The following is a 23261-nucleotide window of genomic DNA, read 5'->3' on the forward strand; positions in this document are numbered from 1 at the left end:
TGGGGAGAGATACTGGGGACATTGGTGGTGGGAAACACACTGGTGGAGGGACAACATGGGTATTAGAACATTGTATGACTGAAACCTAATCATAAATGCTTTGTAACTGTATCTGATGGTGATTCAATAAAATAAAAACAAAAAAGTGAGAAAACTACTTAAAAGAGAAAAAGAAATAAAGATTTGGAATGGGCAGCACCCAGAACAGACAGAATGCAGTCCCCCTCTGGCCACAGCTAGGAACAGCTGTTCTGGAGAAAGATATGGGGAACTGCCTTCCCAGAGGTTGGAATAAAAAGCAGTCACCCTGGAAATGAGCCCTGCCATAAGGCCATGGTTTGAGCAGCCATCCCTAAACTGGTATTGACAAATGGAAACTTTCTCTGCAGCAACGATGATCAGCTTGCTGAACAGCTGTGACTGGGTACACAGAAACACAATCACTAGTTGCTGCCCAAATCAATTGGACTGTGATGTCACATCAACTGAATATACCAGCAACTATGAGCCCTGCGCAAGAGCTCAGGTCAGCTAGGTCTTGGAGCCATAACAACTATAGGGTGTCACACAGTTGCTCTTGGCATTCAGGTGCACACAAATCAGAGCAATAGGCATCAGTACTGTCACTGTCACTGTCACTGTCATCCCATTGCTCATCGATTTGCTCGAGTGGGCACCAGTAATGTCTCTCATTGTGAGACTTATTGTTACTATTTTTTGCATATCCAATACGCCATGAGTAGCTTGACAGGCTCTGCCGTGCGGGTGAGATACTCTAGGTAGCTTGCCGGGCTCTCCAAGAGAGGCGGAGGAATCAAACACGGGTTGACCATGTGAAAGGCGAATGCCCTACTGCTGTGCTATCACTCCAACCCCCATCAGTACTATTTTTCAATAATTTAAGAAATTCTTACAGGGCAGAAGTCACTGCCCATAATCAATAGTAGTCATATGAACTAGCCTGATACTGTGAACATGACTTCCTGGAATACAGAACTCCACCCTTCACTCCCATGAAGTACCAGGAATAGCTAAAAGTAAAACAAAACAAAAAAGAGAAAAAAAAAGAAAGGAATTCAGCCATATAAGTGGATAGGATCAGAAGCCCAGGAAAGTCTTAAGTAACACTGGAACCTTCAGTGCTACCTGAGGATAACTTCAGAACAAATTCTCTTAATGTTTACTGAACTAAAAAATATTAGAAGAGATATTCAATAAACTCAGAGAAAGATTAATTAAAAAGGTGAAAGAACTCATTCAAAAATAAATGAAGGAACTAATGAATATAGTAGCAGGACAAAGTAGCAGAATACAAGTGAAAAACCCAATAAACAACGTGAAGAAAAAGGAACAAATCATCAATAAACAAGAGGTAATAGATTTTAAAAGAATGAAGAAAATTTGAGACATTTATGTGACAACATGCAGGAGGAAGAACCTCTAAATTATAGGAATTCCAGAGGAAGGGGAAAAGGAAAAGAAAGAAAGGCTAGTGATAGAGATAGTATTTGAGGAGATTTGAATTTGTACACTGATTCAGTAGATCCAAAGAGTGTCATGAAACATCATAACCTCAAAAGAACACCACCAAGACACAATATACTCAAAATGAAGGTGTGGGGAGAGAAAGAGAGAGAGAGAAATAGAGACAGAGAGAGACAAAATCAGAGACACTGCCTTAAAGAGACTCTTCTTTAAGGCAGCAAGAGAGAAGCAAATCTCAAATATTAAGGGAATATAAAAGTCACATAAGATTGCTTAAATGAAATTCTATAAGCAAAAAGAGAATGGAAATATATCTGTATACAACAGAGACCACTAAATCCATTTACAAACAAAAGCAAATGCAGTAGAGTAGGAGGCTATAAAATTAATACGTAATTGATATGTTGAATTTCTATATGCAAGTAATGAAATAGGAGAGAATTAAAGAAGAAAGAATCATTTGAAATAGTGTCTCAAAACATCAAGTATCTAGAAATCAACCTAAAGGATGTGAAAAACTTAAACATGAAAAACGATGTCACTATTGAAAGAAATAGAAGAGGACAGTAGGAAACAGAAAAGTGACGTGGTAAAAATTACCACAATACCCAAAGCATTATATATACTCAACGCAATCCCCATTAAAAGTCTGATGACATTCTTTGACGAATCATAACAAACTCTACTGAAATTTGTATGGAATCATGAAACTCTCTGAATAGCCAACATAACTGAGAAAAAAGATAGGAGGCATAGCAATTCTTGACTTTAAATTATACTATAAAGCAATAAATAAAACTATGCTACTAGAATCAAGATAGACTCTGAAATCAATAGAATAGAATTGGTAACCTAGTGATGAACTCTCAGATTTATGAACAGTTCATATATGATAAGTGAATTGGGTGCATAAAGTGAAGTAAGGAATGTCTCTTCAACAAATGGCGCTGGGGAAATTGAACAGATGCAAAAAATCAAAACTGGATCTTTCTCTCTCACTATAGAAAAAAGTTAAATAAAAGTGGATTAAGATCTCAGTATTAGATAGGAATTCAGAAAGTACATTGAAGAAAACACAGGACGAACACCCTAGAATATGGACCTCAGCGATACTTTCAATGATTTGAGGCCACTGTTAAATAAAAAAAGAAAATGCTTTTTTAGTGAAACAAAAGATACTTGAACTGAATAAATACACCATTGAGTGGGAGAAAATATCTGTACATAATACACCAGTAAGAATGGCTTGTATCAAAAGAACTGGAAACAACCAATGCTGGCTGACTGTACTTAAAAGAAACTCTCTTTAGCTATTGTTGGAAATGCCTGGTTCGGTCATTATGAAAAAAAGTATAGAGTTTTCTCAAATAGAGCTTCGACTGAAGCTCTATCTTTGAAAAAGTGATTCACTTCTCAACATTAGTGCAAGAACAAGAAAAACATCTATTTGGAAAATATATGCTGTTTTTAGTCACTACAGTAGCCAGGAAATGGAAACAATCTAAATATCCAATTACAAATGAATGTATAAAGAAGTTTAGTATTTGTATATATGTGGTATATATATACACACACAAACATATATACATACATAAATATATACGTATAATGGAATAGTATGCAGCAATAAGAAAAGATGAAATATTGCACTTTGCTGTAACTTGAACTTAACTAAAGGGCATTATATTAAGTAAAATAAGTCAGAGAAAGTCCAAATACCAGATGATTTCACTCATCTGTTGTATATAGAGAAATATTAAAAGGGCAGTGAATATTAAATGATGGCAAACTCTTGGCCTTGTATTACAAAACAGCAATTACCAAGGATAGGGGAGGTGACAGAGGGAAAGGAAGAGACAGATTAGACGCAATTCAAGGGCAATTGTGGAGGGTCTTGGGCCAAATTAGTGTTGGCGAGAAATGCAGTAACTATAAACATCAAAACTCTAAATGTTAATACTATTGATTACTTCTCCCCTCTCGAGAGCCCAGCAAGCTACCAAGAGTATCTCACCTGAATGACAGAGCCTGGCAAGCTACCCATGATGTATTCTGTATGCCAAAAACAGTAACAACAAGTTTCAAAGTGGAGACCTTACTGGTGCCTGCTCAAGCAAACAGATGAGCAACAGGATGACAGTGACAGTGACTATTGTAATCATGCTGTTTGAACTATAAAAATAAGATATATAGCATGAGAGTCTACTTCAAGTCAAATTTTTCAGTCCTTAAGTGGTATATACCCCTCTACCCTTGGGTGGAAAATTTGAGAACTGCTTAGTGGGGTTCGAGGACAGGCCCTGAGGTAGTATGCAACTGCCTGGTCCTGTCTCAACTATCGGCCTCACATGGAAAGGAGGGGTGGAAGTCCAGCATTGAGATTAGCCTCTTCCTTTCCTGCTGGAGATATGGTGGGCTGGTAGAGCAGTGGTGGTCTTACCTGGTCACATCATTAATCAGCCGTGTCTGCAGAAGCAGGTTTCGCCGGGGCAACAAGTTGTCACAGATGAGATTCTGGTTGGCTCTCACAGCAACCCCATTGCACAAGCACAGGGAACACAGCACATCCAGAACCTGCAGCAGGACATACCCATTCACAACTTAGGACTGCAGGATCTGGTGGGCAGCACCTGATGTGTGTGTCACACAATGGAAGGAAGTATATCTTGGGCAGGGGGTGGGGCCTGGGCAAAGGTGTACATGTTAATGTTAGTACAGGAAGTCTTGGAGAAAAGAAGCAGTGCCTCATGTTATTTCACTGTAGCATTGTCATCCCATTGTTCATAGATTTGCTCGAGTGGGCACCTGTAACATCTCCATTGTGAGACATGTTACTGTTTTTGGCATATTGAATACACCACAGGGAACTTGCCAGGCTCTGCTGTGCGGGCAAGATATTCTTGGGAGCTTGTTGGGATCTCCAAGAGGGACGAAGAATCGAACACAGGTTGGCCGCGCGCAAGGCAAACGTCTACCCACTGTGCTATTGCTCCAGCCCCATGTTATTATTATCATCATTATTATTATTATTATTGTTAAATACTCTGTCATTTATCAGGATGTCAGTAAATCTTTGATGACTTGATAGGTGGTGAACAACGTGACTGCAAAAAAATTTTTTTGGGGTAAGACAGTGACTTCTGCTGAACCACAGCACCAGATAGAATCATTCACAGGGATGCCACAGGGTAGAAACTAATGAAGATTTTTGAAACCCTATTTTCCCCGGGCCCACAGGGCAGGAAAAGTAACAAAGAATTTCACATTCTAATCATCTTTCCAGTTTCTGCCGGCCTTTCATCCCCAAGTTCCCTCCTTCCCCTGCAAGTCTGATAGAACCTTGCTTTTCAGGACAAGATGCTGAACTGAGACCCACATCACAGCCTGGACCTAGAATTAGAAAACTATAAAAAACCCACTGAAGGGCTACCATCTTCGCAAACAAAAGTTGCTGCACTCTGGCTTGGAATTTCCCACTCAAGTGTTCACTTAAAAAAAGGAATCAGCTTTCTTTTTTTCTTTTTGGGTCATGCCTGGCAATGCTCAGAGGTTACTCCTGGCTTTGTACTTAGGAATTACTCTTGGTGGTGCTCAGGGGACCATACGAGATGCTTGGAATCAAACACGCATTGGCTGTGTGCAAGGCAAACGCTCTACCTGCTGTGCTATCGCTCCAGCCCCAGGAATTAACTTTTATGTGCCCCAACTCTGTTGTGGGTGATTATTCCTGTGCTTATAGATAAGAACCCACTAGTTGTATAGATTTCCCACTGACAAAAGGACTTGTTCTGGTCAGGGAAGCCTAAGCTCTCTCAGCAAACCTGAGCGATGCCCCAGAGCTGGTCACTTCTTGAGAAAGTGAAAGTTCGGTTTCCTTCTATGTTATCTGTCTCAGTCTGGTGCCCCTTCTCTCTAAACTCTGTTTATATCACCTGCGGCCCCTGTTCTGTTCAAGTAGGTGTCTTAGCCCTTAAGACTTTATATTACCCTCCCACTAAGAGCGAGGATAAGTGCCAGATAAGCCTCTGGGGCATCAGAGGGCAGCATTCTCTCCTGGAAAGGCATGTGAATAGGGGAGAGGGGTAGCTATGCTGAGTGTCCCCAGAAGCTCCCGCCTCCCCCTTGAATTCCCTTTGCGCCAAAACCAGTAGGTCCTGCAGCCTTTCATGAAAAACACTTGAATTTCTATTTGGATAAATCTCTGGATGTAACCAACTTGGGAATTCTCATGTGGGGAGGAGTAATGGTAGGACTGATTCTTATATTGGAGTTTCTTGCTATGACATTGTCAAAACTTATTTAGATGCTCTTGTATACTTGGATGCCAGTATTCAAAAGATTTTTCTGCTCCATTCCTTCCTATGGAAGTATAAAAAGTGCAGAGAGCCTTCCAGAGCCCAAGTGGCCCCTAAATCTCTAAGAACCATCATTAAGTTGTTCCTCGAGGTTTATCAGTTGCCTGACAAGTTGAAAGAGTCCCTGGCCCTCTCCACTGCCTCTGGTCTCTTTTATTTCACTGTGCTGCATCCCCTCTTTCATTCAGATTTGTGTTTTTATCCTAGCAGAGCAATCTGTGCTGGGCCAGGAACCACTCATTTCTCCTACAGGGAGGAATGTGCAAATAAGAGTTGATTTATATGATAAATCAAGGGCGGGAGTAGGCTGTATAGACAGGGAGGGGCAGCCACATTTTCGCCTTTCAAAGTTGCCACCGCAGACTCATGGCTTAGTGGGGGTTGGATGTCTTCAGGTTGTGGATGGCATCTTTATTCATGACTCTCACCTGCCAACTTTCCACTTGGCTCTCTGAATGCCAATTTCATACCAGATGAATGCAAAGCAGCTATGAGATAAGCAGAGAAGAACTGCAAATGTAGGTCTACGGAGGATTCCTATCATTACCACTCCATGAAATATATCAACCATGGAACTGGAAATATGGAGGATAATTTCTCATCCTAAGAATAGGCCAAAAAACTAAATACTTATCATCTAGCCCATTATACATTTGCTCCATTTTGCCTTCCAGTGAGGACTGCAAGAAGCTCCATATCATAGCCAGAAAGAAAGCAGTGCTTGAGCCATGTACAATAGGAACAGCAAAGAGAAATAAAGACTGTGAAGGGCACAGATCCCAATGGAGTAAACCTACCTATAAATAGATGTCTGAAAGAATTAGTGCTTCCATTATTCTAGGTGTTGTTTGAGCAGACATTGCTTCTTTGGGGTAGATGGAGGCAAGTTTTCTTTTATAAAGACATCTAGTATGTTTTCTTAAGACTTAAGGCTGTGCATCCAGGGCCAGTCCTCCAGCTGAGTGCCTGGATGTCATCTGTACACAGTGACCCAGAGGCAAGAACAGGCACTGCTGATTGGTCACCAGATTCCTTCTTTTCTTGGTAGTTTGTCTGTTTGTTTTTTGTTTTGGGCAGGGGTTGTAGGAGTGGGGATCGGGGAGTTACACCTGGAGGTGCTCAGGGTTCATTCCTGACTGTGCTCAAGGATCATTTCTGAGGGACTTGGAGGACCATATGTGGTGCCAAGGATTAAGCCATGAGCCAGGCAATTGCCCTGCCCACTGTACTATATAGTCCAGAGCATGCACTGAAACTACATTGCCCAGCTTCCCCACAGTGATGGAGGGTCACTTGACTAAACGCTGGCCAGTGGAAAGTAGCTGAATGCAGTGAAAGCTGCTTGCAGGCTTGCCCTACAGCCCTCTAACATGGTGCTCTGTGAACTTTCTTCTGCCAGCTGAAGTGATTCAAGGGAGGATGGAGCTCCAAGGTCTCCTTACTCCCACTGAGACCTAGTAGCTCTGGGATCACTGAGGAACCAACTAGAAACAAGCTCAGAACACCTGCCAGCTGCCTCTGTTCCCCAACTTTCCAGATCAAAGCCTTCATTTTTCATAGGATCCTGTTGAAATTCTTAAGCATGTCACAGTCTGTGATGTCCTGTCTTTTGTGACTGAGGAGTGGAGATGAGGAACCTGTATCTGAGGGACCTTACAACGACCTCTCCCTGACATGACTTGAACTATGACAGAAGCAAACTTGATTTTCCACGGAAATCTCAGGCCACTGGTTATAGAGTTTGGCTCTTTTCACTTCTTCCCTGGACCACTTGGAGAATGTTCCTGACAGATTTGGTGCAGTTGATTTCTTTCTGACTGGGGTCAATCTCAACAGTGATTCTATATATCCTTCATGACCTTCTCAATTTTGCTTTTGTTATGATTTAACTCTACTCCAAACATGGACAATAGTGGGAATACCCTTTCAACTATATATCCATGGAAAGAACACTTGACTTTTCTATTTCACTTTGTCCTCACTTTGGGTTATAAAAACAAGTTAGTAAAATGGTAGCTGTACTTATTCTGAATTTTTTTCATCAAGCCCTATATTGGAAAAGTGAATGCTTTATAGCCTTTGAGGAACAGATTTTGTTCTCCCTGTGGTTGTGGTTGAGAACTGGGTGGTGGGGAATATTTTTCTATTATCTTGGCTGCCCAGGAGATCAGAGTCAATTGTATGGAGCTATTGTAGTAACTGTGCAGAATTAATAACTTGCTCACCTATCTTCTTTTCAACCTAGGATTGCCCTTCACTTCTGGTTTATACTTTTGCAGGGACAATGACATTATTATTTTGCCACGTATTTTTCTCATTGTGACTCAAAATCCTTGTGAAACAAAGAAGTAATAAAAACATTTATCTGTGACAACATCAGGCAGATTTGGAGAAAAATAGGTTAGGAAGCAAGTAAATAGGGCATATTTTATTTTTATCACTAGAAAATTGTCTCCATGGAAAAATTAGAGTGACTGTTCTAATTCTTAAGAATTATTTATTTGGGGGCTGGAGAGATAGTCAAAGGGGTTAGAAAGCTTGCTCGTATGTGACAAACCTAGTTCAAATCCCTGGTACTGCACATCTCTGTCCCATGATCACTGGTAAGTGTCACTCTTGAGCCACAAATAGCCCCTTGAGCACTGCTGGGTATGGCCCCCAAACTAAACAGAATTGTTCATTTTACTATACAACAAAAAAAAATCAGTGCTACTAACATAGCAAGTTTGCTTCTGGCCACTTAAGTTATCTATTTTTTTTTGTATTTTGTGTCACACCTGGTGATGCACAGGGGTTACTCCTGGCTCTGCACTCAGGAATTACCCTTGGCGGTGCTCAGGGGACTATATGAGATGCTGGGATTTGAACCCGGGTTGGCCATGTGCAAGGCAAACGCCCTACCCGCTGTGTTATCGCTCCAGCCCCAACTTAAATTATCTATTGAATGAGAGGGATATGGTTCATATCTGTGAATCTCCTTCCATCCATATGAGACACAGGGGATGTCTGACTCCATTCAGTCATTTGTCTTTTACTTACTTACTATACCCTAAACAGAAATGTATGAAATGTCTGCATATAACATGCAAGTTTGGTACTATTAACATTACAAAAATGATGCCTGTTCAGGACAGAATTTGCCATTGTGAGAAAAAAGTGCATGTGGAAATAACAACTTGGAAAGGCTTCCAGGCTCTAACACACAACAGACTACAGATTCTACTATTTCAGGAGAAGATACCACCTTCAGCTAGAGTCAGCAAAAGCTTCTTGGAAGAAGCATCATTTGAACCAAATTCCTAGGCCTCAGTTTTCTCAACTGTGAATTGGGTGGAGTAATAATAAGCCTTTCATATATGACCCAGTGATTCCACTCTTTAGCATCTATCTCAAGAACAAAATAACATTAACTTGAAAAGATGTATTTACACCTATGCTCACTAAAGTAATATTTATAATAGCCCACATATGGAAATACAATGTCCAATAACAGAAGAGTAGGCAAAGAAGTTGTGATATATACACAACAGAATACTACTCAGTGATAAGTAATCTTTCAATTTATATTATTCTGATGGCACTGTATTTAGCAAAGTGAGTCAAAACTGAATAAATGATGAATGATCTTACTCATATGTGGTAAGAGAATAGCAAAGCCTGGGTATAGACAGTATCTAACAGTAACAAGCCCTTGAATTTGACTACAGAACTGAGGCTTACCAAGTGCTGCATGTAGGGGACTAGAGGTAGGGAAGGAAGAGGCAAACTAGAAGCAGTATCACTGTATCACTGTCATCCCATTGATCATCAATTTTCTCGAGAGGGCACCAGTAACATCTCCATTTGTCCTAGCCCTGAGATTTTAGCAGCCTCTATTTACTCGTTCTTCCCAGTGGTGCAGCACTGAAGGCTCTTTCTGGATAAGAAGAATGAGACCCATCATTGTTACTGTATTTGGCATATCAAATATGCCATGGAGAGCTTGCCAGGCTCTGCCATGTGGGCAGGATGCTCTAGGTACCTTGCCAGGTTCTCTGAGAGGGAGAACTAGGCTATAAGAGCATTGTTTTATAGTCTTTGGATCTTGGTTGTTGATGGGATTACATGGCGAAGGGGACAGTTTGTAGGTGTGACTGCCAAGCTACTGGAAAATGGGGGGTCTGGGTGGAGGAAGAAGAGGCCTATCCTGATCCGAGCAGGCTTGGAGATTTCACCCCCGGGTCCCACACACCTGGGTTCCTCTGCTAGTTCCTTCATGTGTGAGGCTTGTCCAAACGTGTGGAGAAGGGCCTTGAGCATGACTGTTAGAGAGTTCCGGAGGTCTTTGGCTGCCAGGGCTCTGCTCGGGGCGGGGAGAGAAACTCAACCCAACCCCTCCTCCCCCCAGGGACTCCAGTGAAGATAGCCAGGCACGGGGCCAAGAGACTCTGCCACTAGAATCAGTATGAGTACAACAATAGAGGGTTTGGGGAATTTGGTGATGGTGGAGATACAATAATTTTGTGCAATAAAAGTGTAAATGTTAACACTATTGAAACCATATTACTTTGATGACAATGAAAAACAATGATGATAAACTTGTCACCAGGCAACACATTTAGGTGACACATCATTAGGTGCTTTGTGCCTTTTGTTTGAAATAAGCCACAACAAAATTATTAAGTAAGCACATCAAGATCTTAAAGAATCTTGGGGAACAATGACATAAGAAACCTTTCTGTTAAGGGCTCCTCTTGACATCTGTTTGTAGCTGATGGCTTGCACTCCATGTTATCTAGGTATACATCAGTTACCCTTATTACACTTTGTAGGCAGGAAAGAACATGTTTGAACATGGAGAAGTTGAATGGAATTGGGAGTCTCATGCCTACTTTTGATTTACTACATTTGGGAAAGCAATTATAGACCCTACATAGATCTTTCTTTGCTTTGCCAAGCAATTTCACAGATGCTAAAGACCATGGCTTTTTTCACATCCTGGAATGATATATATCCTCCAGCTAATGCTGCAGAGGCTTGTTCTCCTGGACCCCCTGAGACGTGTCTCAAATGTGTAATGCCCCCAAATGATGGTAATCAGAGAGGGCCAGTCACCAAGCTGAATTATCACCACTCTGCAGGAGCCCAGCTGCTGTCCCTTATGTCCAATCATGCCATCTGCTCTTGAAATAAGCCCTCTCAACCTTGGAGTACCTGCCTGCTCACTAAGTTGCGAAGGAGCAGATGTTCAAGGGTCAGGAAAAAAAAAACCAAACAAATGCATTTTAATAGACCTTTGTAGCAGATCATTGTGTCAGTGCTATCCAATTCTGCAAAATGAGAGCCTGAAATGTCTATCTCAAAAATTTGATATTTTATTCTTTTTGTGAGGTGGTATCATCTCAACCTTAGAGACATAACTGAGGCACCAAGTCATGTACCTGTTTTTTATGTAAGACACATGTGGCTTTAGTCCTCAGACTTTGTCAGAAAGATTCATTTACTTCTTTCTGGTTGGATTCATGGTAACTATGAGTCCATTTGGTAATAAATATGTTGACAGTACTTTTATACATTTGATTGATTTCCATGCATGTTCTTAGTTTGATTTCTGTACATCTTCTTTATAAAGTTTGGTATTAGTTACTTTATTACCTAGTGTGAGAGCAAGTAGCTCTGTATGGAGTGTAGTTAAGTGTGGTAAGGTCAAATGATGACGGTGAGCCAGTCTGAGGAAGCTAGTGGAAGCTGAGGGAGAACATTCAAAATCTAATGAGCTCTTCAGTTTCTAGGCAAGGAATGCTCCTTCACTCCCTCATTTCTCCAAGGTATTTTTGCTTTATTTTAACAATCAAAGCCAAGAAATAGTAGCTCTCGGGGCTGGAGCGACAGCCCAACAGGTAAGGCATTTGCCTTGCACGCGGCCGACCCGGGTTCGATTCCCAACATCCCATATGGTCCCCTGGGCACCGCCAGAAGTAATTCCTGAGTGCATGAGCCAGGAGTAAATCCTGTGCATCACCGAATGTGGTCCAAAAAGAAAAAAGAAAAGAGAAATAGTAGCTCTCATGATCTAGATACCATACACTGATTAGTAAGCAGCACGGAGGGAAAAGCCATGTCAAATCAGTCACAGTTTGGGTTCTTGATTCAATTCCCTACCTTGTGATTCCGCCCATGCTTGTCCAACAGGGAGATGATGGACTTGATGTGACCCTCTGCAATTAGATTTAAGGCTTCTGGGCTTTCAATCAGAATACAGTGCAAAACTTCCAAGATACCTACAGGGAAGCCACAAAAAAAATCAGTTGGAATCGAACTGTACATAATTTCAAATCCCAAGAGTGAATTAACCGTCCCAAGGGGGAAAAATACGATTAAAAAATCCATTAAATATTTCCAGCCAGAAGAATGATGCTGCCAGCTCTGGTAGACTCCAGGAGCCTCTGGGGGCAAACAGACTGTCATTGAGAGTGGAGTTCCATTCAGCACAAACCCCACCTACCTGTCCCTGGACAAAGACATTATTGTTCTATGGCAAAATGATAGAGGAACAGCTGTAAAGCAGAATTCTTGATGTGATAAAAACCAAGCAATTCTATATTTAAAAATAGACAGAAAACCAGATGCCATTTACTATTAATGCTACAGGCCATTAAAGTAATTTAGAAAATCCTTGAGTGTTCCTTGAATCAGAATTTTCCTAGGAACCACCCCAGACATTATTTTAATTTTAGGTATCAATCAAACTAATAGCTCAGTAAATAAAGACAATTAGTCTTCCCCTCCTTTACCTCACACACCGGATGGTTTTCCATATTAAGCAGATATATAAGAAATGCTTCCTATGTTGCTTTGGCCAGGCATACACAAGGGTACCAGCATGGGATGTAGTTGGCCAATATTTCACATTTTTCCTCTTTTTTTACCCCAAGAGGTAGAAGGAGAAAGTGCCTCTTGATTTTGCTTTTATTTAGATTTACATAAATTGCCCTGAAATGTAACCTGGCTGGAGGAGTCACTGAAGAAAATAAAGGGACTTGAAGACAACTGTAGGTGGCTGGTTCTCAGGGATCCCTTCCCTGATCTGTCTAAGTTCCTATCACCATCACACAATGAAAAGGAGGCCTCAACATTTTTCCACTTCCGGGGAAGCAGGGTGGAGGTTGAGTGGAGAGAACTCTACCTGTCATATTCACTCATCTTGAGCAATGGACCCACAGAGCCTCACAGGATGGGCATTTTAAATAACAATGCTTTTAGCTCAGTTCTAGTCTTAGCAAGAAGGGAGCATGATAGGACAGGACAGATGCTGAGGAGAGGGGTAAGATCACCACTTCCTCTTATCCACTTCATACTCATCCCTGTCCTAACCAAAGGGTTCACAACCAGAGAAGATTAAGCAACCCAGAGAATAAAAGTCCCAGCATCAGTCAGAAGAAGGCCAGTCCTCCTGAGTGAGAGCAATTTAAGAACCTAGGGGGTAAACTTGAAGACAAAGAAGTGAAAAATGAAACAAAAATGGGGAGATTGTTGATGTCTGGGCTAGAGTCATTAAAGCAAGTGACAGGGATGTGCCAGAAATTTCTGACTGTTTCTTATTGCTGAAGTAATTATTTGAAGAGTGTGATCTAGTAGGAAAAAAAAGGAATTGCTCATGATTCAACATTGTTTGTTAACTGAAGGGACAAGCTCATCAAGTGTTCCAGTGATGTTTCTGATCTGCTCTTACCTGAGGAAGATTCGAGTCTGTCCAATTTGCTGATTAACCAATCAAGGTTATTGGAGAACTGAGCACAATTGTTTCTATTTCCTCGAATGAGAGCAGCTGCAAGCAAGGACATATTTAATGGTTATGGTGGTAAAGGGGTAGGAAAGCTCTTAGAACTTTACCTACAAAGCAACTAAAAGGAATGAGTGACAGTTTTCCTGTACCTTACCATCCGAAAAATTTCTGTCCCTATATTGAGAAGGGTGAAAATCCAGCATTCACTCAACTATTTCCAGAGAACGTACATCAGACAATGTCTACTTGCTGGGAGCCAGACAGTGGGAAGACAATAGCTTATTCCCTGTCTTCATGAAATAGGAAGTCAATACACATAAAGTAACAGGTCTCTGGGAAGTAATAAGGGGGAAAAAAAACCAATATCCGTTTGGTCACTAGCTTAAGAAATCCATTTCTCACAACATATTCTTAAGTATAAATATTTGCTTTTCAGTGCCAAAGGGAATCTAACAAACACAGTTGGAAATACTGTTTTAGCTTAAAAGTGACATTCTAAGATACCTGGAACACATCAGTCTGTGACAGCAGTTCCCAAAACGCTATACTGAGACAGGAATGTCAGTGTCACCAAGAACCTGTTAGTGGTGCAAACTCTGTCTTATCTCAGAGCCACCAATTGAAAACTCTAGGATCAAGGGTCAAGCATCTGGATTCCAGTCAAATCACCAGAAGGTCTGAAGTCAACTTGTGTTTGAAAGTCATTGGCGGATGCTTTTGCAAAGGGAGAGAATATGATAGCATTGGATTTTTCACGCACCCAGACCAGGTATCCTTATCTCCATAGGCAAATACTATAAATGTGACTCTGGACTAAGTTTCTATCTAGAGTGGATTCAATTTGGATTTCTCTGAGCACCCCTCTAGCCTGTTCAACTTTCTCAGAATATCTAATGGGGCAAAGGTTTCTGAGCCTATAAAGCTGCCTCATCTCTGTGTAGAAACGGCTGATACCTTCATCTTACACAGGTCAATACTGAGTTCTACTTTCTTCCAGAGGCTCCTGACCCGGGTCTGGTGGTGGCATGGCACTAAGTAAAACCAGAAGACACTAGGAGGTCACCAGCTATGCAGAAGAAAGCCTTCACGTCACTGCCTTCTTTGCACCAAAATGTAAAAAAAGGACTAGGCCAACAAAGGCAATAGTGGAAGGACAAGTTAATTCTGTAATCACAGGTTACAGGTTGTAGGTGCAGGTGACAGCTTTGCAGAAGTCTAAAGATGGATGGCCCTATAAATTTGTTCTAGTCTGACTCATTTTGCTTTGTATTATTGGGAGGGCATTTAGCAGCCCTTGGGGATAGAAGGCCTTACCTGGTGATACTTGACCTGGCAGTGAGCACTTGATGGCTCAGTGACCAAGCCCAGGGATGGGGTACTGCTTGGGTTCTGCAGTACTCAGAGGACACTAGAGTCATAGGGGTGCCAAGCATGTGCACACGGGGCATGCAGTTATATGGTATGGTGTCATGTGCTCAATCCTTTTCAGCTATCTCCCCAGTCCTTTTTCCTTCATTTTATAGACAAGTAACAACGATTCTGAGAAGGCAACCTCAGGGCAATTCTGGCCTAAAGGAGAACTCTCTGTCTCCAAATGCTACTTACTTCTTGCTCATACAATAAGCTATCCCCAGTTGCCAGAATGAATGGTTGGGCTATGATCACCGGCTTACCAGAAAGCATTAAAAGGGAGGAGGCTATATGGTTCCTTAGGGCTGCTGTGAGAAACCTCCTCATAGTTCAACCCTGGAAATCCACACACCCCCCAGTGCAGAGAGAGTCCTCACCCAGTAATTTGTACAGGAGGCTCAGAACTTCTTTCCAGGCCATGCTGCTTTCTTCCCTTGCAATCCCTGCAAAATGTGTGACGCTGTTGTAGACGTTTAAGCGATCAATGCAATTTAATACGAGAGCCAACATTCCCTGCAAAGGAGGGGGGCAGTAAGTTAACACTTCAGGTTGAAATGCCTTCAGTGGCCTTCCCCTCCTAGGACCTCCCTCCGCCTTGCCCCCCCCCACCCCTAAAGCTGAGGAAACTAATACGCAAACAGCTCTTCCAGGAGCCAGTTCAGGTTATGTATTTATTTATTTATTTATTTATTTTGCCTAACAACAAAATATGCGGGTTTTTATGCCTCTGGGACCTAAATAGCATCCATTTCAAGAATGAGTCAGCAGTGTTCTCTGACGGGCATGTCCCATGTGTTTAACTCAAACCAAGGACAGATTGAGGATAAAGGAGCGTGAATGAATCTTTACGCCTGCTCCGCGTCTGGTGTGAAATGATTCTGACTCACCCTGAAACAGCCCTGGCGAGAGTGTATGTTTTTCTCTGTAATCTCAAGTTAGTTCAAGAAATTCCATTCAGATGCTTGCCCCCTTCCTTCCTTCCCCCTCCCCTCCCCCTGCAAAAACCAAACCATAGGATTTAAAGATAATCAGGCCAACAGAGAACTTTAAATTACTTTTCCACAAAATTTATAATATTATTCCAGCAGCAAAAATGTCTAGGCCTAGGTGTTAGTAATGTGGAGGCAGGTGATGTCACAGGGTTTCAAAAGCTTCTAAGGTACACACAGAATGTCCTCAGTGCTACAGTCAACTGAGGTGGGAACACTGGGCAGAGGTGAATCCCTAATCCACACCACTAACTTAGAAAATGCCCAAAGGTCAAGCATTGGCCCAGCAAATGAGGGTGGAATATAACTGTCATGGTAGAAGTGGAAGGGGGAGTTGAAGGGACACCAGGAATCTAGTTAAATACAGGGACCTGAATTTGAAACCCTCTTCCTTTGTCAGGAGGGATGGAGGCTTCCCTTCGATTCCTTCACCTGATCCTGGCTGAAGGAAGTTCTCATCCAAGAGGCAGAATATAGAGCATCATCAACATACCAGGGGCCACCAAGAATAAATAGCACCAGGCACCTGAAAACTAGTCTACAGAATAGAGCTCACATGGTTGGTGGGGGGCAGTTATGAGCTCTAAGACAATGGTGGAAGGAACTGGACATGCTGGTGGAGGGTGTGATGCTAGAATGTTATATGCACGAATCCCTGTCATTAACAGCAAAATAATTCATAGTGCCTAGAGTGTTAACAAAAAATGAAGATGAAGAAGAGGAGGAGAGGATGGAGAGGAGGAGGAGAAGAAGGAGATAGAGGAGGAGGAGGAGGAGGAGGAGGAGGAGGAGGAGGAGGAGGAGGAGGAGGAGGAGGAGGAGGAGAAGAAGAAGAAGAAGAAGAAGAAGAAGAAGAAGAAGAAGAAGAACAAGAAGAAGAACAAGAAGAAGAAGAAGAAGAAGAAGAAGAACAAGAAGAAGAACAAGAAGAAGAACAAGAAGAAAAGGAGGAGGAGGAAGATAAAGGAAGGAAGGAAGGAAAGAAAGAAAGAAAGAAAGAAAGAAAGAAAGAAAGAAAGAAAGAAAGAAAGAAAGAAAGAAAGAAAGAAAGAAAGAAAGAAGAGAGAAAGGAATATTAGGCATTGAGGAACACTGGAACCATGGAATTGTGGAACGTTGAGGAACAGACCAGTGGAGGACATGGGACACTGAGGGAGAGAGCCAGCAAGAAACCAGTGTGGACAAAGATTTCAGAGGATGCTGGGGACCCAAAACTACCGACTTAAAGATGTTAAGAATTTTATCATCACAGACTCAACAAAACTGAGAATATGAGATCTAAAGCTGCAACCACAGAAACTTTGTATTGTGCCTGTCAAGTTGACAGGTGGGGATGGGGTGTGGTTTAAGGTGGGGAGGGGATATGGGAACACTGGTGGAGAGAAGCTGGTATTGGTGGTGGGATTGGTGTTGAAATACTATATGCCTAAAATTCAACTATCAATATTTTTGTAAAACACAGTTCTTAAATTTAAAAAAATTAGGAAAAAGAGTTCTATCATCAATTTCTGGAATCTTTTTTACATATAATACTAATTTTATTTTGCATGTAATACTTCAAGGACCCACATCCAGAACTACTCCACTTTTGCCATGACCGTATCCTAGTAGTGCCAAATAATTATGTCCAAGTGTGGAGAAGGTATGTGTGATGTCTAAGGTCATACAGAAGGAGGAATGGAGTCAGAACTTGAGCAGGAGACCTTGAGTACCTAGCTATAGTGTTTCTCAGATAGTCAGACCCCATTGCTAGTAACTGAGATGCTCTGCATCAATCCTAACACCCTTAACATCCTTTCTATCTTTCAGTCCCATTTCTTGAACATTTATGATACAGTACAACCTAAATATCTGTATATGTGTGTATGGTATGTGTATATGTCTGTGTGTGTGCATATATATTATCAAGAGAGTCTCTTGCCCCTGAGCCCAGGTGTCTTCACTGGGACCCCTCGGAGAGAGTGGGTTTCAGTTTCCCTCCCTGCCCCAACCAGAGTCCCTGTGGCTGAAGACCTCCAGAGCCTAGCACATAGCCATGCTCAAGGCCCCTCTCCACACATCCGGACGAGCCTCACGCATGAAGAAATCGGCAGAGGAATCCAGGGGTGTGAGACCCAGGGCTGAAACCTCCAAGCCTGCTTGGATTGGGACTGGGCCTCTTCTGCCCAGATTTCCCAGTAGCTAGGCGGTTACACCCAGAGACTGCCCCTGGCGTCATGTAATCCCACCAATGACCAACATCCAGAGACTATAAAACCAAGCTCCTGGAAGCGACATCTTATTGCCTAGTTCTCCCTTTGGGAGAACCTGGCAAGCTACTGAGAGTTTCCTGCCCCCATGGGAGAGCCTCGCAAACTCCCTGTGGTGTATTCATATGCCAAAACCAGTAACAATGATAGGTCTCATTCCCCTGACCCTGAGAGAGCTTCCAATGCAGCACCATTGGGAAGGACAAGTAATGAGAGGCTTCTAAAATCTCAGGGCTAGGAAGAATGGAGAAGTTACTGAGACCGCTTGAGAAATTCAACAATCAATGGGATGGTGATGATGATGATGATGATGATGATGATGATGATGATGATGATGATGATGATGATGATGATGATATATATTTAGATTCGTGGGGCAAGGGGGGAGCTGGGTGGGGTCATGCCTGGTAGTGACTGGTGACAAGGTGGTACCAGGGATTGAACCAGGGTCTCAAGCATGCAAAGCATGTGTGCCGAGGTCTTCGAGCCATCTCTTCAACATTTTTGCACTTGTTTTTTAAACAGGTTATCTAGGTAATGCTGACGTGTTCCCAAATCTGGGAAGCATATCCAATGTTATGGATTGAATCATTGAGATGGAATGAAAATGAATTTCATATACACTGAGGCTTTATAATACAATCTGGTTTGAATGTGTCAACATACACTGTACAATGTCACTGCTAATATGACTTGAATGGCTGACAGAGAAGTTGGTTTGCAATTAATTCTTTTCTTCTTAGCTTCTCTTGTTCTCTGGCTCTTTCACAAGCATGTGCATGCCCAGAGACAAAGCAGTTGTAGGGATTACAGTTGTAGGGATAGTTTTGCTCTGAACACCAAGAAAACCTTCATTTTTTCTTGTTTGTGTACTCACCTCTTCCTTGAAAAGATTCTGTCTATTTTTGAGTGAACGAAGTTTGTTCTGCTTGTCTTCATGCTGCATTTCCTCTTCTGGGGGCTGGAAATAGGCGATTAGATCCTGTAGAGTCTGTAATACCTCTTCTATGGGTAGGCTGACAGGGGCTGCAGTACGATTGTTTCCACTGAAAACAAGAGCAGTATGATTCAGTTCCTAGGCCTTCTGCAGGAGCACTGACAGACAGGTTGATCCCAGGCTCAAGGTCCCACCTTGCCCTCACTGGGCCCAATGAAAGGCTTCCTGAGTAGTACAGCATAATAAACCCTGGCTGAAGTTCATCAACCAGCAGAGGAATGAAAGGACATTATGATATGATTTTTCTGGGGGTTTTGTTTTGGGGCCACACCTGGTAATGCTCAGGGGTTACTCCCATCTCTGCACTCAGGAATCACTCCTGATGGTGCTTAGGGGACTATATCGACTGCTTGGGATTGAACTTGGTCGGCTGCATGCAAGTCAAGTACCTTATCCACTGCACTATCTCTCTGGCCCTGATGTGATATTAAAGCCATTTCATAACTAAAGGGAAATGACTGCTTAGAGGCCACCAGATATTTTTCTCGTTTAAAAAAATCACAGTTGAAGAAACACAGGAACGCATGGTTCTTTCACACCATCACACCTTCCTAGAAGAGGTTAAATGCGAGGCTGGAATGTTTCTGTTACTGACTCTCTCCTTCCCCTGTCCCCACCATCTCCTTTATCTCTTCCCAGATCTCTCCACCCCAGCTTTCCCCAATGTTTCTCTGAGTGTGTGGACATGTATGCTTCCCCACTCCTTTGTATGTATCTCTTTCACTCTCTGTATGTGTCTCTCTCCTTCTGACTCTCTGTGTGTGACCTCCTGCTCTCTGTTTCTCCCATGCTACCTGTGTATTTGTCTCTGATCCTGTCATAATTCTCTAAAATGTCATATAATTAAGTCCTTGCCAGACAGAGACACAAACTTCCACAGATGCCACTATAAATCTTAATTTTCCTGACCCCTTGAGGGGTACATGATTGAGCCTTTCTGAGAGAAAAGGCTAAGAGGAAGAAGCTCAGCCCCATTGGACTATACTGTTGGCCCTTGGGGATGGAGAACTAGTTGATCATTGATCAACCAATGTTGGTCACTGATATCAGTTTTCCTTGGTAGTCTATTTTCAGGTAGGATTTTCTTTGTATTTTCAGTACACATGGTCATATATTAGTCTGGAAACATGCTTGGAGCAAAAAACAAACTTTGAAAACCTGAGTAGGTTATAAAGTGACACATAACTCCAATTTTATATTCTGACTCAAGAAGCACTTGCTGTTGTCTATGTGGGTATCATTGGATGCAAAGGCAGTGGGATGAGAATGCCATGAAGATATGAATTTTGGAAATGAGTAGTCAAAAATCACTTTCCAATTCTAGATTCCATGAAGGCATTAACACATTCCCCCAACTATGTTTTGTTCATTGGCAGAGTTCCTCCCTCACTCTCAAGATTTTGGGTCTATTAATGACACTGATACCAATTAGAAGTGCTTCTTAGGGGACGAGATGAAAGAGGAGATTTTCAGGCCTTTTTCTGGTTGGTGATTAGAGTCTATTTAACCCAAAAGATTGGGTAACCCAAGACAAAGTCCTTGCCACTAGACATGCAGTATTTAGAGTGTCTCTAAGGCAGTGGAATGCAATTAAACACCTGGAAAATAGGAACGGTGTAGTCTACAATTCTTAGTGGTTTTGTAGTCACAATTTTGAGTTGTTCTCAGGGTTCTCAGTGCTGGATCACTTCTTTTCACCCTGACCTATTAGTCTGGTCGGGGGACAAGAATATATACATGCTTGGATGCTTGGGTCATAAACCAAATAATCCCAGATGGAGAAGAAGCTCAGTTCACAGGCAAACTGCAACTGGCCTCTCTTTCCCTTAGCCTCATCTATGTCACTGTCCTACTGCATTCTCGAAACTTCACCAAGTATTTTTCTGATTAAATTCAGACTTATGAATATTCTGAATATTTATCAAAATATTACCACCACACAGTTTTTATATATTGTTTTTATCCCAAGATTAAACCCAAAATAGACAACGTTTCCTCTCTGGCAGAATTTCCCAGACTCTGCCCTCTCCCTTAGTGCTCCTTCATTTGTTCTTTTGGTGGCTCCTCGCAGCACCAGAGAGAACAAGGCAGAACTGGGAACACTAGTTTTTCTTTCTCTCTTCTTCAGTTTTTCTCCAGACAGCCACTTCCTTGGCCCTTCTGGTCCCCATTTATACACAGTATGCAATGCAGCTTTCTCCAGAAATGGGAGAAGAAAATCTATTTCCAAATTAAATTTTTTATCTTTCACTTCCCAGCTCTTGCAAAACTCAAGTATTATGCCTTTGGTGGTACCCCCTTACTTCTGCCCCACAAACACACTGTTATATGTTTATTTCTATTCGTCCTCCCTTCTGCAAAAATATCCTGTGAGTAGAAGGACCAAGAATTGTCCTCTGCTGAGACATGACTTTCCAGAAAGGGTAAGTGAGAGGCTCAGTAAATGTTCCATTTCACAAATTAATATAATGGGACAAATTCATTCAATATTTTTTTTTTGTTTTTGGGTCACACCCAGCGATGCACAGGGGTTACTCCTGGCTCTTCACTCAGGAATTACCCCTGGCAGTGCTCAGGGGACCATATGGGATGCTGGGATTAGAACCCGGGTTGGCTGCGTGCAAGGCAAACGCCCTACCCGCTGTGCTATCACTCCAGCCCCTCATTCAATATTTTAAAGACTCATAAAAATTGACCAAAAGCAGACAATAGGTTTAGAAGCATGCATCTAAAAGCAACAACAAACTTGGAAAAATACAGGAGATCTATACTATTTCCAATCTGAGGCAGTTCCTGTATCTTCTCCTACTTTGATGGCAGAGTTCTACTGGGGTGGGGATAACCATATTCAGGAACCCACACCTGCTCACAGGACTGGCTACCATCTCTAACTGAACCAGAGGCCTTCTGCAAGCAGTAAACACAATCCCGGACAGATTGAAAACAGCTTGAACTTGAATGTAGTCTTCGACTTGTATGCAATTCCACCAGCATAGGGTGGTATGTCAGACTTGCTTCACAAATAATGCTAAAAGAAGTCTTTCAGGCTCAGAGAAAATCACAGAAGACAGTGACTAAAATCCACACAAAGAAATAAGCCCTGGGAATGGGAATGATGTCTGTAACTGTGAGAGACATGTCAGTATTTCTTCCTTAGGTATTTACACAAGGAAAACAAAAACAGCAAAAACTGTTCATGCTAACATCAGTACAAGCATTAATAACAATGGAAAATAGAAATCATACTCTGTTCCACAACTAAAATCATGGTGCAAGGGGTGTCTGTATCACCCAATTTCTCTCTATAAGGATATCTCTCTATCATACTTATGTGTATATATGTATACAAACAAGTAATATTTATATACATACACATGTGCATTTGTGTGCTCCCAGGAATACTCTTCAGCAATAAATAGGAACTACAGCAATAACACAGAGATAAACTTCAAAAGTAGAATTCTAAGTGAAAATGCTAGATTTAAAGGAACATATATTGTATGATTCATTAATTTAATATATCAAAATAGAAGGCACTTGGTTGTTTAACGATATAGATGACAAGAAGTATAAGTTTCAGTGGGTATTATGCATATTGGCGGTCAAGGAGAGGGTTCTAAAACTCATTTTTGGTGATGGTTGTACAGCTCTGTGAACTATTAAACTCTATTTAGTTGTACACTTTAAAGGACAAATGTTATGATATGTAAATTATAACACACTACAAATGTTTAAAAATAATCTTCTCATTGTCAGGCATGAAGTTCCCACTGACTTTGTAGAAATATCAGCTTTACTGAAATATAATTCACGTATTAGATACAATTATCACTATAAACGATAAAATTCAATGGTTGAATGAGTTTCAGTCTATTTATAGAACAGACCAAACCATTCCTTCAACATTTTCAGGACTTTCTCATCAGCTTTCCACAAGCTGTCCTACACAGGGAAGGAGTCAAACCACTAATCTATTTTCTGTCTTCATACTTCATGTAAGTGGAGTCATAC

General features: G+C 41.7%; 1 protein-coding gene across 6 annotated transcripts in view; it reads right to left on the bottom strand.

The window, feature by feature from the left end:
• Positions 1 to 23261, bottom strand: part of RYR3 (ryanodine receptor 3) — a 605205-nt gene that overhangs the window by 281797 nt on the left and 300147 nt on the right. For all 6 annotated transcript variants that reach the window (XM_055132600.1, XM_055132599.1, XM_055132596.1 and 3 more), the window contains exons 13-17: positions 19131 to 19299; positions 15393 to 15528; positions 13552 to 13647; positions 11982 to 12100; positions 3926 to 4059 (exon numbers count right to left, since the gene is read on the bottom strand). In XM_055132600.1, the coding sequence (XP_054988575.1) occupies positions 3926 to 4059; positions 11982 to 12100; positions 13552 to 13647; positions 15393 to 15528; positions 19131 to 19299 (654 nt within the window). The remainder of the gene's footprint in view (positions 1 to 3925; positions 4060 to 11981; positions 12101 to 13551; positions 13648 to 15392; positions 15529 to 19130; positions 19300 to 23261) is intronic.

This window comes from Sorex araneus, chromosome 3 (assembly GCF_027595985.1).
Source record: "Sorex araneus isolate mSorAra2 chromosome 3, mSorAra2.pri, whole genome shotgun sequence".
NCBI lineage: Eukaryota > Metazoa > Chordata > Mammalia > Eulipotyphla > Soricidae > Sorex > Sorex araneus.